The sequence below is a fragment of the Ascoidea rubescens genome (genome assembly GCF_001661345.1).
Source record: "Ascoidea rubescens DSM 1968 unplaced genomic scaffold ASCRUscaffold_16, whole genome shotgun sequence".
Taxonomy (NCBI): Eukaryota; Fungi; Ascomycota; class Saccharomycetes; order Ascoideales; family Ascoideaceae; genus Ascoidea; species Ascoidea rubescens.
This window is the reverse complement of record NW_017962928.1, coordinates 192526-205295: the sequence shown is the minus strand read 5'-3', so window position 1 is coordinate 205295 and position 12770 is coordinate 192526. Positions and strand designations below refer to the sequence as shown.

The window sequence follows — 12770 nt, the reverse complement described above, 5'->3', positions numbered from 1 at the left end:
TCATTTCTTTTATATCCTCTATTTCCTCTATTATATTATTTATATTACCTCTTCATAGTAATAAAAACTTGTTTATAGCGTCACGTGCCATCATGTATTCTATTAGGAATTTTCAGCTTTTTGAACTTTTATGACACCTCAGCGAGTGCGTTATATATAACCTGGTAATCTGTTCTTCATATCATATATTACTTTATCTCTGTTTCTGTATTAAGATATTTACATTTTCTCTATCTATTTTTCTTTCCCATTCTACTTAGTATAACTATAACTATAACTACAATTACCAATCATTTCAAAAATGGCCGATGGTTTTGGAAAGCTTACTGAAGCTCCAGTTGATTTTGTGAAAGAAGGAATAGTTTTCGTCAAGAAATGTACAAAACCTGATAAGAAAGAATACTTGAAAATTATACAAGCTGTTGGTATTGGTTTTATCATGATGGGTGTTGTAGGTTATGGTGTCAAATTAATTCATATTCCAATTCGTGCTTTAATTGTCTAATCCTAAATTAAGATTTTTTAATTATCAATATTAGCAACATTACCAAAATTATTAATAATTTCAAGTTTCAATTATGGAAAATCGTAAAATCATCAATAATCTTTTTTTATTTCATTTATTTTTATTTTTGTCTTATCCTTATTTTATCCTTATTTATATGGGTTTATTTTTTTTTTTTTGCCTCTTTTCAGTTAGTTTTAAATTTCTAAAATGTATATTATAAGTTGTTTTTTTTTTCATTATTAATACTATTAATATGATTGTCAAAATGGTTATATTATTATTATTTTAGTAAAAGAGCTATATATTGTAAATGTTTTTTGCGATGTAAGGCTGGAAATTAATCAGTTAATCAAATATTCATTCATTCATTCAATCTATTAATCATGGGATCCAAATACCAAATTCAGTAACCTTAATAAGATTTATGACAAATCAATTGAAAAAAAAATTGGAAAAAACACTTATTTCAACGTATAAATTCGTTCAATTTGCTCTGTTATTATTTTTGTTACTTTTCAGATTTGATTTTCGTATATAAACACACGTATATACATATAACTTCAGGCCATTATACTACAATAGCATGTCAGTCAAGGGAAGAATATTATGTTTACATGGGTTTGCCCAAACCGGAAAAATTTTTGCTGAAAAGTCTTCAGGTATTCGAAAATTATTGAAAAAGAAAAACTATGAAACAATATATATCGATGCTCCAATTAAATTGAAAATTAATGAGTTGCCATTCACTCCAACGACTATACCAGAAGACGAGAATTTTGGTTTTGCATGGTACCGGTTAAATGAAGGAAAAATCGAGGATTCAATCAATCTCATCAACAAAACCTTTCAAGAAAAGGGCCCATTTGATGGTATCATTGGCTTCTCTCAAGGTGCTGCTTTAGCATTTGTCTTTGCAAACCTATTTCATTCAAAGTTTCCCTCATTGAAATTCATAATGATGTTTTCCAGCTATTCTTTTTATGATGACGACTACCTCTCGAAACTAGATCCTAATCTTTACAGAGATTTATATTTGCAAAAATTAGGCCTACGAAGTATGCACATCTACGGAAAAAATGACAATGTTATTAAATCGCAGCTATCTATCAAGTTGGCCAATAACTATTGCGAAAAGGGAACAGCAACACTTTTCGAGCAGCCAGGAGGACATTTCATTCCAAACTCCAAGCCATTGTGCAGAGGATGGATAGAGTGGATTGAAGAAAGTATGAGCCAGTGATGCCAGTTCCGGCTTCATTCACCAAATTCCAGCATTACAGTATATAAGCAGCACAAGCAGCACAAGCAGCAAAAAAAGAACCAGCTTTCTGGATGTAGCCACGAATGCGGATCTTATGTCAGCAAACCCAGATTTGCATGAGCCCGCACATCCGGGGTTTTTTCACCTGATGCAATTTTCACTTTTTTTTTTGGTGTTGAGCAGCTTCTGCTTCCTCAGCTTCTGGATAACTGATCAGTCTTCGTTCTCGTATATGGGTAGTTTGATTTGCAACTAGGTGGAAGTAGAATGAATTGCTGATTTCTTGATTTTTATTCTATATGTTTAACACTATTAAAAGTTTCAATAGATCTCCTTTAACTAAAAAAATATTATTTTCAAATATTTTGTCTTCAAGTTTTACCAAGATTAATAACAGTTCTATTCATAATTTAAAATACACTTATAACACCAATTTTCCTTTTAACAGAATGGAACTAAACCATCAATCTAAAAGACCTTTGTCAACCACTGAAAGCGATTTGGCCACTTCAAAGAGATTGAAATTGCAATCCGAAAAGATAAATGGCAATGCCACTATCGATAACTCAACTCTAGATACCGAATCTGATTCCAATTCAATACAACTACACAAATCTCCGATATTGAACCCGCCATCTTCAAATATTAATATAAGCGACATCGATATCGCTGAACCAAACAACAACAACAACAATAGCAATATCATCATTAATGAAAACGACACTCCAATAAACCATGATACTAACATAATCACTCCAAAAAATAACTTGCCAGCAACCACAATAGATAACAACCCCCACTGGCAACAAACTATTGAAAGAATCGTCAAAAGTGTTGTTTCAATTCAATTCTCCCAAGTTTCTGCTTTTGATACTGAATCTGCCTGTTGTTCTCAAGCAACAGGTTTCATTGTCGATTCAAAACGTGGTATAATTCTAACAAATAGACATGTTGTGGGACCTGGCCCATTCTCTGGTTATGCAGTTTTTGATAATCACGAAGAAATTCCAGTCAAACCCATCTATAGAGATCCTGTTCATGATTTTGGTTTTTTACAGTTTGATCCAAACTTGGTCAAATACATGAAAGTTCAGCATCTCACTTTGAGACCTGACTTAGCAAAAGTTGGTGTGGAAATAAGAGTCGTTGGTAACGATAACGGTGAGAAATTATCCATTTTATCCGGTTTTATTTCAAGATTAAATAGAAATGCTCCTGACTATGGTTCTTTGACATATAACGATTTTAATACTGAATATATCCAAGCTGCTGCAAGCGCTTCTGGTGGTTCATCTGGTTCACCTGTTGTCAATATTGATGGACACGCTATTGCACTTCAAGCTGGGGGCTCAACAAATGCTTCTACTGATTTTTTTTTACCTGTCAACAGAGTCCTAAGAGCTTTAAATTGCATTCAAAAGAATATCCCAATCACTAGAGGAACAATCCAAGTAACTTGGATTCTTAAACCATTTGATGAATGCAGAAGATTAGGTTTATCTCCTGATTCTGAAGCCAGAATGAGAAGCTTATACCCAAACGCTATTGGTTTATTAGTTGCTGATATCATTCTACCTGAAGGTCCTGCTGATAAGTTAATCAAAGAAGGTGATACCTTGATTTCAATAAATGGCAAATCTATTTTCTCTTTTATTTCAGTTGATGAAATCTTAGATTCAAATGTGGATCAAAATATTGACATAGTGGTTCAAAGAAGTGGCAAAGATTTTTCTATCAATTGTAAAGTTCAAAATTTACATTCAATCACTCCAGATAGATACGTCCAAGTTTCAGGCGCTATTTTTCACACCTTGTCCTATCAAATGGCTAGAATGTTTGGCTTACCTGTTAAGGGTGTTTTTATTTGTTATGCTTCAGGTTCTTTTAGGAGATCCAATGATACTGGTTGGTTAATCGATTCTATTGATAATAAAGAAATCCCTGATTTAGATACTTTTATTGAAGTTATGAAATCTATACCGGATGGTGCAAGAGTTCCCTTTGTTTGCAGACATGTAACAGATATGCATTCTCCAAAAGTCAGAACCACTTATATTGATAGACATTGGTATAAAACTTTTAAGCTAGCAATTAGAAATGATGAATCTGGTTTATGGGATTTTGTTGATTTGGGTGATCCACTACCAATGGAAAAATTAAAACCTTTAAATGCAAAATTTATCGACTTACCATCGGATGAAGAAGGCGCTAGAAATTTATCAAGATCAATTGTTGGACTAAGTTCTCAATTTCCTATAACAATTGATTCATACTATTTTTCTGGAAGAAATGGCTCAGGTCTAATAATCGATGCTAAAAAAGGTTACGTTTTAACCTCAAGATATTTTGTTCCTCATGATTTGGGTAATTTCCATATAACTATTGCAGGCTCGATTATTGTTCCTGCAAAAGTTATATTTTTGCATCCTTTGTATAATTATGCTATTTTAAAATACGACCCTTCATTGGTTTTAGCTCCACTTCAAACTCCAAAATTTAGTGATGAACCTTTGAAAAGAGGTGAAAAGGTTTTATTTGTTGGCAATAATTTCAGCAGAGTGGCTTCCCAGGAAACAAGAATTACTGATATATCCCCTAATAATATGCCCAAAAATTCTTCTGCTCCACGTTACAGAGCATCAAATATCAAAGCCATTACTATTGATACAAATTTAAGTTCCAAATATGGGTCTGGTGTTTTATCGGATAAAGATGGAACTATTCGTGGTTTATGGCTTTCATGCTTGGGAGAGACGAGAGATGATGGATCTGATTCTGTATACCATGCAGGAATTGATGCAACCGATGCCTTGGACGTTATTAGAGCATTTCAAAACAGTGATGAAATTCCTAAAGTTAGAATCGTTGATGCAGAGGTTACAGAAATTCCACTTTCAAAATCAAGAATTATGGGAGTGCCTGAAGAATGGATAAGTAAATTGGAAAACGTTGAAGGAATTGATAGAATAAATTTTTTGACTGTTTCATCAATCACTTGTCCAAATTTTGAAGAAAGTGAAATAAAATCAGGACTAGAAATAGGGGATATATTGTTGGCAGTAAATGATAAATTAATTTCTAGTATTTCAGATTTCAAAGTTATGTTCACAACCGAAGAATTAAAATTCACAATTGTTAGAAAAAAGAAAGTTTCTAATATAAATGTCAAAACAGTTGAAATTGAAAATACTGATGATATAGTTATGTGGTGTGGAGCATTAATTCAAAAACCATTTCATGCAGTCAGACAATCAATGAAACAATTACCATCAGGAGTTTATATATCAAGTTTATCAGGCTGTAGTCCTGCCATGCATTATGGGTTGCATTCAACAAACTTCATTACACACGTTAATGAACAAAAGACATCTACAATGGAAGAATTTTTGAGAATTATAAAAGAAATTCCGGACAATACATATGTGAAAGTAAGATTGATATCATTTGACAATATCCCATTTGCATTATCTATAAAGACCAATTATCATTATTTTCCAACATTTGAACTTAAGAAAAACACAAAAGAAAATAAATGGCTTTCAATCAAGTGCAACAATACTGATAAAAAAGAAGAGATCAAAGAAATTAATGTTGATGTGAATGGCGATACGGAAATGAAATAAAATAATTTTATAGTATAAGCTTAAAAATAAATAAAAGAAAAATTGCAATTTTATTGATTTAATATTTGTCTTATTTATTGGCTATCATTATATTTATTTATAGATTACTTATTTTATGTATTTTATTTAATTTAATTGGTTTTTTAAAAAAGATGGATAGAGATAATTTTTTTATTTTTTGAAGTTATATTAAAATTACGTGCAAGACCAGGCTGAGAATCTAGAATATTAATATTTTGTATATAATATATTATTTTAAAACTATTTTTAATTTCAGACCATGAAATTATACAATTTATAAAACTTACATAAGATACACTGTAAACGTATATATTATTATTAGAAGCTGATTCGACAAACAAGTGTGTAAGAAAATTATTCAATTCGAAAGACAGAAATAATAGGCTTAGCAGTTTTATCGAGTGAATAGTAGCCGAATTCGACTGGACTGTTGTTGAGAATATACTGCATATAGCACAAATAATGCAACAGATTACAATAGATGCTTAACGAGATAAAAGCATAAAGCTAAAATATCAAAAATATACAGATTGGTTTGCAGCAGTTTTGTTTGCAGTAGTTTTAACTTGTATCTTTGGGCTATAACAGTTTATCTTCATAAAAAACTGAGGGAAAAAATACGAAACGAGAAAAGTTCTAGTTGAATTTCCTTTCAAGAGAATTATATAGTATAAAAAACAGACGATAAAGGATACAAAAATGATAGATAAGGAATTATTATTAAACAGGGCTAGGGTCTTCGCTATTTTTACTTGTTTCATTTTGATGACTTTGAATGTCATCGCCATTGTTATTTTCTTTATTTTCTTTATTTTCTTTGTTCTCGCACTCACTACTATCCTCGTCATTTTCCTCATCATTTTCGTCATTTTTCAAAACACCCCATTCTATCAACTTTGGGCTCTTGAGGATTTCCTTGATGGTTTTTACTCTTAAAGGTTTAAAAATAGCATTCTTGGAAAGGTCGTAGAATGGCTCAATCAAGAGGGCTATTGAAGTTTCATTTGCAATTTGGGATCTTGATTCTAGATCGTCGATATCGATATCTTGAAAAAGAACTTTTTCTAATTCATCAACATAAATGTCGATGATATGATAAGGAATTGAAGTCAAAATTTTTGGAGAACCGGATAATGGACCAAGTTTGTTATTTTTTTTGTCATTTTTGAACAAAGTGTTTAGATAATCCACAGTTAAGCTCCTATCATAGTTTTCTAATTTTAATCTTTTAAAGCAGGAATTGACAACATTTCTCAATAGCAAGTAAAATTTATCCATTCTCCACTGATCAATATTAGGCCATTCGTTTATAATTATCGACCAAAATGCGCCGACAAATTTGACAAAGGATTGCTTAGGAATAGTTTCGGAAAACAAATCACCTAGCAATCTGGCTAGTCTCTGCTGTGGTCTTGGTTTATCAGAAAACCACATTGAGTAGAACAACCCTTTCCATAAATGTTGATAATTGACAAACGACAAGGGCTTTGCGGTTTCGAGATATTTCTTCAAGACCTTGAAGGCAGCCTCTCTTGTAGGACGGTCGTTGGCAGCTAGCTTCTTGACAAAGGTGTTGGTCGACATGGTGTGGACAGTCTCTGCTCTGGGTTCTCTTTTGCTTGCTTTGCTCTGCTCTGGGTTCTCTTTTGCTTGCTTTGCTCTGCTCTGTTCTGTTCTGTTCTGTTCTGTTCTGGTTTTACTTTTCTTTCTGAGCCTCTTCTCAGAAAAAACGAACTTTCAAAAAAAATTTATTTTGCATGGACCCTTACGGGTGGTTCAAGACCACCTGTGCGGGAGTGTCTGGCTCTAGAACTGTGTATGCAGCCGCATGCATTTGAACGCGGCTCTTTGCGGCTCGTAGCTATTGTTTTCTGATCGCGGACGTAAAGAACGGCGAATTAGGGCTCTAAGGAGTCTTTTATTGAGGAAATATATTTATATCTCATGGAGATGGCTGTGTCCATTGAAACAACTTTTAGAACACTCGAAGCATATATAACAAAACTGTAAATAATATTTTCAAAGGTTTAAAAATAAAAATGACAAACCAAAGCTTTCTTCCGGTCTGCTGTGAAATTTGCTGAATATCTCTTAATCCATTTCAGCTATCTGTGGTTAATATATTGTTGCTTGTTGATGTAAATGATCTGGTTGGCTTTCATTTATTTCTTTTCAAAAGTAACTGCCCCCTTTATCTTCGTTATTAAAGGCTTGATTTCAGCTGATTTTTTTTTTTTTTAGATCAATCCTTTTTCATTTCACTATTCTAATTGTCTTTGAATTTATCGTTATTTGTTGTCCACTGCTTTTGCACTTAGTAGTCTTGCTGTTATTCTGATTTACTCTTCTTTTTTCTTGTCATTTATATTGTTGATTCTTGCTTTCATTGTTAATACCATAGATCCAAATCTTTTTCGGTTCATCTCTTTTTCTTTTTACTTTGAACTTGTTTTAACTTTTTTATTGGTTTTTTTTTTTGAATCAAAATCTTGATTAATTGACCATCTTTAATATGACTTCTATTCTCCAATTTTCAGACTCAAAAAGGATGGTAAATCATGGAAACTATGGTTCAAATGAGTTTAATAATTTCAATGTCTTTAACAACTATAATTCTTTATCTTCTTTCAATAATAATAATTTAGTTCGTAATAACAACAACAATAACTCCAACTCCAGCTCCAGCTCCAACATTAACACCAATGTTAATCTTACTAATACCACCAATAACTGTATCAATCTCTTTGATAACATTAATACCTCAAATAACAATTACGCTTTTTCTGCCAACAACAACAACAACAACGACAATAATAATAATAATAATAATAATACTCATAGGAATAAAGGTGCATATTTTATTAATCAAATATCTAATATTATTCACCAATTAAATTCTCATCTCCAAAATAATAACCTTTCTTCAATACCAAACAATTACTCTTTAATTCAGCTCTTAGATAACTTATACCAATTACTCAAATCGGTTTCCTCTTATGATAATCTTAATAATTTAAATTCTAAAATCACAAACTATCATCTTATGATTTTGTTTATTTTTTTTAGAAAGGTTTTGTCGAATTTTGATTCTGACAATTTGCTCAATGGTTCAATTACTACCAATAATAACAATTATATTAATTTTAATCAAAATAATTATAATTACACTAATAATTATACCACCATTTCTAATAATACCAGTTATAATACCATGATTGGTAACAATATCATCAATATTAATAATACTGCAAGTAATGACAACTTCAAATTAAACTTGCTTTTCAAATCTCTAAATTGTTTAACTTTAATGTCAATTTTTTGCTTTGCATCTCTCAAAGACTTGATTAAAGCTGAAATATTGCCCTTCTTAAAAACATATCTACCAAATGAATTATTATCAAACCATTCTTCAAAAATTTCTTTAAATATACTAAATTCTTATGTCATTTTAATGCTATTTAATTGTAATGATCAATCACAAACACAAAATCAAGTTAGTAACTATCTTGACATTGTTAATGAAATAACTTTTTTAATTTCCTTGAAAGATCTGCTAATAATCTCTTTGAACATTCAAGACAATTTAATGTTAAAATCTTTAATTGCCAAAAACTTGGTATCAGTGATTAATTCTATCTCTGCTTTGCTAACTTTAATCAAAGATTTTGGTGACTTGAACAATTTAATTTATATGAATTTCACTGATTTCTTGATTGATATTGAATCAATTTCTCCTTCAAATGATAACGTAATTATTAATAATTTAAACAATGAAATTATTAAATCTTTTGCCCAATTAATTGCCTTATCCTATGAACTTTGGCATTATGATGAAAACCAAGATTTCGATGATACCCAGGGTCCTTATCCTAATGATTTATCAATGCTATTAACAAGATTAGTTGATGATTTTAAAATCTTTTTCCCTTCAATAAATCAAAACTACGTTGTCAAATCGGAAAATGATTTGATCATTGAAGAAGTTTTATTTTCAATAAAATGTTTTGCAACAAATAGTATAAGAAGAACCATTGAGAAAAAAGGTGCAATTTTTGAAAAATTTTCTTTATTGTCCAACGATCGTCTAGTTAAAAATACTTTGTCTGTTTTTGAAAATTTATCTCAAATTATTAAAATCAAATCATGGCACAACTATATTAGATTATATTACTTGAAATGTTTGTTGGGAAGTTTTGAAAGCAGAAATAATTCATTAAATTTTAATCTCTTTAACAATAACAACTTCAAAAGTTTCCTAAGTAATTCAATCATTAATAATAGCATAGTCACCAAAGAAAATTTTCGAACCAATAATAATGTTAACAATTTTAACAACTTTAACATTAATTATGATAATAGTAACGATGACCATGACAGCAATTCAATTCTGACTATTAATCTTGTCTCCTCAATTGAACAACCAAATAGAGACTTGCAAATCTGTATCGCTTCAATATTCATAAGGAAGCTCAACATTACCAAATTCGATAAAAAAACAGGAAAACTTCTTCGAAGAATTTATATTCCGGGACTTGGTTGGTTTTGTAGAAAGAAATTAGAACAAAATCGCCAAATTTAAACAATTCTTTTTTAATATTTTCAATTTTTTCATTTTCATTTTCATTTTCATTTTACGAAATTTTTTTTTTCTCTGTTCATTTTAAGCTGATGATGTTTTTGGTTTTATTTTTAACTGTTATAACGTTTGCTTATTCTTATGGTTTAGTGTTTTTTTTGTTATGTGTATGCTGGAACGTATTTTTTCTCATTCTTTCTCTATATTTTGCTCACTTTCGCTAAGGCTCTGTTGAATTTTCATGCTTTGTTTTATTTAATTTATATAAATTTTTTGATATAACCAATAATCTATACATAAAATACAAAAAATCGAAAAAGTTTTATAAAAAGACTCTGAAAACTATTAAAAAACACATTTAACAAACTACTCGTTAAAAACACTTGGAAAACAATAGATAAATAACCACAAACTATCAAACAAAATGAAATAGGTCTTGTTTAAATATACTTATAGGGTAGAATTTCATAGGGTAACAAGATATATGCAATTAGCCATTATAAGCCATTGTTGAAACAAGAAATAATCCTATTATAACTTGGGCTTGACTCTCATTTTATCGTGAAAACCACCACTTGAAACCGACAATAGCATATCATAAATGAGTTCAGTGTTGTTATTTCCTGACTCTCTGGTGCTCTTCTTGACAATTTCTGCTGATTTGATCAACACCTCTGTGATTTGAATTATATCACTCATCAACTTGTCTAGCAATTCCAAGTTCAAGTTGTATCTCACAACAATTCTCAAAACTTCGGTGGATTGCTCATTCTTTGGCAATGGGTAGTTTGGAACAATAAAACCTCTATTTCTCAATAATGTGGAAACCATGGATTGAGGAATTTCCGGGTATTTTTCTTCAAACTGTTTGGAAAATTTGAAGGCAACAACAGGTAAACCTGGGTTGAATTTTTCATTATCATCATCTAATGTTAGGTTGTCGTCAACAGATTTATCACCATGATCAATCAAATGGCAAATGCCTCTTGGCCTGTGAATACTAGAAACACATTCAAAGTAACCGGATTCTTCTAAAAATTTGGACAATAATCTTGCATTTGACAAACAATTATTGAATATCTTCTTATAGCCCTCTTTTCCATAGCATAAGAAATTGAAATATTGATGGATAACCTGATAACCAGTTCTTGAGAAATTAAGGGTAAAACTTTCTTCTAATCCACCAAGATATCTTAATTGAAAGATTAATTCCTTTGGTAAATATTCTTTAGCTCTCCAAACAATCCAACCTAGACCGGCAGATGTTAAGCCAAATTTGTGACCAGAAGTGTTGATTGAATAAACTCTTGGAATTTTGAAATCCCAAATCAAGTTTGGATATACAAATGGGGAAATCATAGCACCAGAAGCACCATCAACATGAATTGGAACATTTATACCCCTTTCCAATTCAATTCTATCCAAAATTCTAGAGATTTCATAAACATTTTCATAACCTCCAGTGTAGGTTGAACCTAAAATCACAAAAATACCAATAGTATTCTCATCAACATTTTGTTCTATTTTACTTATATCCATTAAATGTTCACTTTCTGAAGAAACGGGGATAATTCTTGCTTCAACATCAAAATATCTGGCAAATTTTTCCAAGGCGACTTGAGCATTTGCACCCATGAGAATGTTTGGATTAACAGTGCTTTTTCCAGCAGCTTTCATTTGTTTTTGCCATCTTTTCTTAAGTGCCAAACCACCTAACATGATAGCTTCTGAGGAACCGGTTGTAGCTGAACCAATGACAGCACTTTCCAGAGAATCAGGGGCATGCCATAATGAAGATAAAATTGAAATACATCTTTTATGGATATCCATTGAAATTGGATACTCATCATTATCAGCAAAATTCTTGGTGATGTTTTCTTTGATCAATTTTTTAGCTTCATCTGGAACATAAGTATTAACAAAACTGGCTAAATTCAAAGTTGGATTACCATCCAAGTCCAAATCATCATGAATTAACTGGTAAGTGATCTTGGGATGCAAACCTTTTTCAGGCATTTCAGTTTTAGAAGCAGTAAAACTAGTTGGATTTTCTAATGAATTGACTAATTTAAGATTTTTAACACTATAAGCCTGGTGAAATTGGGCAGATATTTTTTGATTTTTTTTGATGTTATTTTCCATGATCAACTTTTTGACCAATAACTCGGGATCAACATGAGCTTCGAGAGACATTTTGAATTGAAATATATAGATGAATTAGATTAAATTAAAAAAAAAATTCAGGGATTGAAGATGGTGATGATAATGATGATGATAAAGAACTATAAACAGTAATGCAATAGTGCTTATTGATTTGGATAGATATTAATAATGAAGTGGATGACCAGAATCTATAATTTTCTATTATTTTATAAAAGAAAAGCCCTAAAATTCAAATGGGACTGAGCATGTATTTATATTCATCTTTTTATCACTATATGCCAATGAGATAAATATCCTGCTGTTCAGTGATTCTCTTTAACACTGACACTCTTTTTCTTTCAATTCTCAGTTCTGTTTTTTATTAACACACACTACTCACTGCCTTCAACTCTCTGATAAAAATGGCATAGAAATTAATTTCATCATTTTAGCCAATTTTTGGTAAAAACCTATAACCATATAATCCAAAAGCTTCCTAGAATTTCCCAGTTCATTCGGGCTCATGAATCTAATTTTGAGTTTTCAAAAAAAAAAAATTTTTAGAATTAAACATCTTAGTAACGTTTAATTATAACCAATTAGTTCCGATGAGTTGCAAAAAGAAGAACACAAAGGAAT

The 12770-nt window shown here is 30.8% G+C and overlaps 6 protein-coding genes across 6 annotated transcripts; 4 read left to right on the top strand and 2 right to left on the bottom strand.

Annotated features, from left to right (window-relative positions):
- Window positions 1-73: 73 nt before the first annotated feature.
- On the top strand, window positions 74-684 carry SSS1 (translocon subunit SSS1). The gene has a single exon (XM_020193970.1). The coding sequence runs from the start codon at window positions 302-304 to the stop codon at window positions 503-505; it is 204 nt and encodes a 67-aa protein (XP_020045009.1). The 5' UTR covers window positions 74-301; the 3' UTR covers window positions 506-684.
- A 407-nt stretch (window positions 685-1091) lies between these two features.
- On the top strand, window positions 1092-1748 carry ASCRUDRAFT_38957 (alpha/beta hydrolase; the record flags this gene model as incomplete). The annotated part of the gene is made up of 1 exon (XM_020190899.1): window positions 1092-1748. One exon carries the CDS (start codon window positions 1092-1094, stop codon window positions 1746-1748), a length of 657 nt encoding a protein of 218 aa, XP_020045008.1.
- Window positions 1749-2068: 320 nt separating this feature from the next.
- Window positions 2069-5392, top strand: NMA111 (Nma111p; the record flags this gene model as incomplete). Its single annotated transcript, XM_020194749.1, has 2 exons — window positions 2069-2087; window positions 2556-5392. 2 exons carry the CDS (start codon window positions 2069-2071, stop codon window positions 5390-5392), a joined length of 2856 nt encoding a protein of 951 aa, XP_020045007.1.
- Window positions 5393-6133: 741 nt separating this feature from the next.
- Window positions 6134-6997, bottom strand: RRP1 (Rrp1p; the record flags this gene model as incomplete). The annotated part of the gene is made up of 2 exons (XM_020194748.1): window positions 6134-6210; window positions 6247-6997. The coding sequence occupies 2 exons, from the start codon at window positions 6995-6997 to the stop codon at window positions 6134-6136; spliced, it is 828 nt and encodes a 275-aa protein (XP_020045006.1).
- A 1491-nt stretch (window positions 6998-8488) lies between these two features.
- On the top strand, window positions 8489-10062 carry ASCRUDRAFT_77702 (uncharacterized protein). The gene has a single exon (XM_020193969.1). It carries the CDS (start codon window positions 8625-8627, stop codon window positions 9990-9992), a length of 1368 nt encoding a protein of 455 aa, XP_020045005.1. The 5' UTR covers window positions 8489-8624; the 3' UTR covers window positions 9993-10062.
- Window positions 10063-10520: 458 nt separating this feature from the next.
- On the bottom strand, window positions 10521-12182 carry ASCRUDRAFT_38888 (glutamate decarboxylase; the record flags this gene model as incomplete). The annotated part of the gene is made up of 1 exon (XM_020190891.1): window positions 10521-12182. One exon carries the CDS (start codon window positions 12180-12182, stop codon window positions 10521-10523), a length of 1662 nt encoding a protein of 553 aa, XP_020045004.1.
- Window positions 12183-12770: the final 588 nt, after the last annotated feature.

What these genes read in the sequence shown, in the direction of transcription:
- ASCRUDRAFT_77702 (XM_020193969.1), top strand. Translation starts at nt 8,625, where the DNA reads ATGATTGGTAACAATATCATCAATATTAATAATACTGCAAGTAATGAC.
- SSS1 (XM_020193970.1), top strand. Translation starts at nt 302, where the DNA reads ATGGCCGATGGTTTTGGAAAGCTTACTGAAGCTCCAGTTGATTTTGTG.